This window comes from Elephantulus edwardii, unplaced genomic scaffold (assembly GCF_000299155.1).
Source record: "Elephantulus edwardii isolate Elephantulus edwardi_28Jun2011 unplaced genomic scaffold, EleEdw1.0 scaffold00410, whole genome shotgun sequence".
NCBI classification, from domain to species: Eukaryota; Metazoa; Chordata; class Mammalia; order Macroscelidea; family Macroscelididae; genus Elephantulus; species Elephantulus edwardii.
The window spans coordinates 47,345-49,854 of record NW_006400160.1 but is presented as its reverse complement, the minus strand read 5'-3'; the positions used below and the strand labels follow the sequence as shown (position 1 = coordinate 49,854).

Genomic DNA, 2,510 nt, shown 5'->3' with positions numbered 1-2,510 from the left:
TATATCTATCACCTATTGATCATCTACATATCTACGTATCTACATATCTATCCATCCATCCACCCATCATGCCTATCTATCTATCACCTATTGATCATCTATCTATGTATCTACATATCTATCCATCTATCATATCTATCACCTATTGATCATCTATGTATCTATGTATCTACATATCTATCCACCCATCCATCATATCTATCTATCATCTATCTATCTATCTATCTATCTATCTATCTATCTATCTATCTATCTATCTATCTATCATCTATCTCTATCATCTACTGATCATCTACATATCTATGTATCTACCTATACATCCATCATATCTATCTATCTATCTATCATCTATTGATCATCTACATATCTATGTATCTACCTATCCATCTATGTAGCTATCTATCTATGCATCATATCTATCTATCTATCTACCTATCTATCACCTATTGATCATCTATGTATCTACGTATCTACACATCTATCCATCCATCCATCATATCTATCTATCTATCTATCTATCTATCTATCTATCTATCTATCTATCTATCATCTATTGATCATCTAATTATCTATGTATCTACTTATCAATCCATCATATCTATCTATCTCTCTATCTATATCTATGTATCATCTATCTATCTATCATCTATTATCTATCATCTACTTACATTTGATGTTGTTGATGGCTCACATTAAGTACTACAATCTCCACCTTCCTCAAACCCATAGTTACAGTCGCTGAGTCCATCCACCTCATCAAGGGTCTGCCTCTCTGTCTCAGATCCTCCACTTTCTCCAGCAGGACGTCCTTCTCCAAGGACTCCCCAGACTGGCCTCCAAGGAGAACCCTAGTTGACCTTCTTCCTAGACAGACTTGTGTGTTCTCTTGGCCATCCATGGGATGGTCAGCGTTTTCTTCCTCCAACCCCACCGCTCAGAGCTGTCCATTCTTTTTTGGCCTTCCTTATTCATTGTCCAACATTCAGATGCAAACTTGAAAATACCAAAGCTTGGATCTGGTACACCTTAGTCCTCCAACTGACACTGTTGCTCGTTCCCACTTTGACAAGGCCCCTGACAGCCAATTTTCACAGGGAAACATGTGTTTTGATCTCTTGACTGTTGCTCACAAGGATATTGATTGAAGATCCAAGTAAAATTTGATAACTTTGGATAAAACATTGATAACTTTACATCCCCTATCTATCATGCTATTTATTACTCTCCCAGTGATAATAATTTTTGTTTCTTCACTATTCAGATGTCATCCACATGGAGAACTGTAGTCTTTGATCATCTTCAGGAAATGCTTCAAGCCCTTTTTACTTTTGATATCAATATACCCAAGGCACTAACCTTCTTTCTAATTGTGTAAAAAATATTTTATTTTTTTATTATTACTATAAATTTCAACGAATATTTACAGACATTGTGGAATTCCATTCTTCTTATTATTTTAATAAATGTTAATAATAATATTTCTTTTCTTTCCCCATCAAATCAGATGGTCCCTCCTTCTCCCACACAGCATCTGGTGGATTCGAACTGCTCACTTCTGGGATTTAACCTTCTTTCTAATAAAAATAAGGGTTTCATTTATATTAGTTTGCTTACCAAGTTCATATATCATTCTGTTTCACTCCATCCTTCATGCATATGGACACCAGTTTTGATGTATCACCAAATTCCAGGGTCATTTGTGAAAAACAGTCTTTCCCACTGTCCCCCCAGCCATGCACCCTCCCCTCCTCACAACAGACACAAGCCCACTGTTTTGCAAATTTTAAGTGACAAGTCGCCTCATTGTGTGTCTTTCTGGTGTCTCTCACCAGAAATCTTGCCGTTCCGGCTTGTCAATTTTAATTTTGACACTGTGAAAGTGATGTGGAATGCAAGCAGCCTCCCGGGGACCAATCTGAGCTTTTTCTACAGGTAAGTCCTTCAGGTACGCACTCCTGTGCGGTTGGACTATCTCTGCTACGATGACTCTTTCACCAAACCCTCAGACTTGGGTGTTTCTTGGATGCAAAGAGGAGGGGTTGAGAATGGGAGTGTGTGTTATGAGTTCTGATCTCAGCCTGGCACCTACACCCATCAATCTGAAGTATCCCCACACCTCATACCAAATTATCCAGATTCCTAACAAAATTGATACCGAGTGTCTCTCTCACTCCGTCCATTCCAAGAGATCTCAGCAAGGTCCAGTCCTTGGCCAGCTTGAAGTGTCATACCTGAGTGATGAGTGAGCCACACGTGGAAATGTCTAGATTCTTGACGAAATGGGTACCTAGGGTCTGCCTCACCCAGTGCCTTCGAGGGCGTCTCAGGAAGGAAAAAGAGATTGCACACAGATGTAACAAATTGGTGTTATCTCAATAGACTGTATCAACTCTATGGTAGAGGATGAAAGAGAAGTGAGTTTGGTGCCATAGGTGAAGGTGGTGTCTCTAAATCCCAGCTGGACCGTTCTCTCTCTCTCTCTCTCTCTCTCTCTCTCTCTCTCTCTCTCT

At 39.3% G+C, this 2,510-nt stretch overlaps 1 protein-coding gene across 1 annotated transcript in view; it reads left to right on the top strand.

The window, feature by feature from the left end:
• Positions 1-2,510, top strand: part of CRLF2 (cytokine receptor-like factor 2) — a gene marked incomplete at its 3' end in the record, with an annotated part of 39,035 nt that overhangs the window by 15,068 nt on the left and 21,457 nt on the right. The window contains exon 2 of the mRNA XM_006902413.1: positions 1,833-1,932. Within this exon, the coding sequence (XP_006902475.1) occupies positions 1,833-1,932 (100 nt within the window). The remainder of the gene's footprint in view (positions 1-1,832; positions 1,933-2,510) is intronic.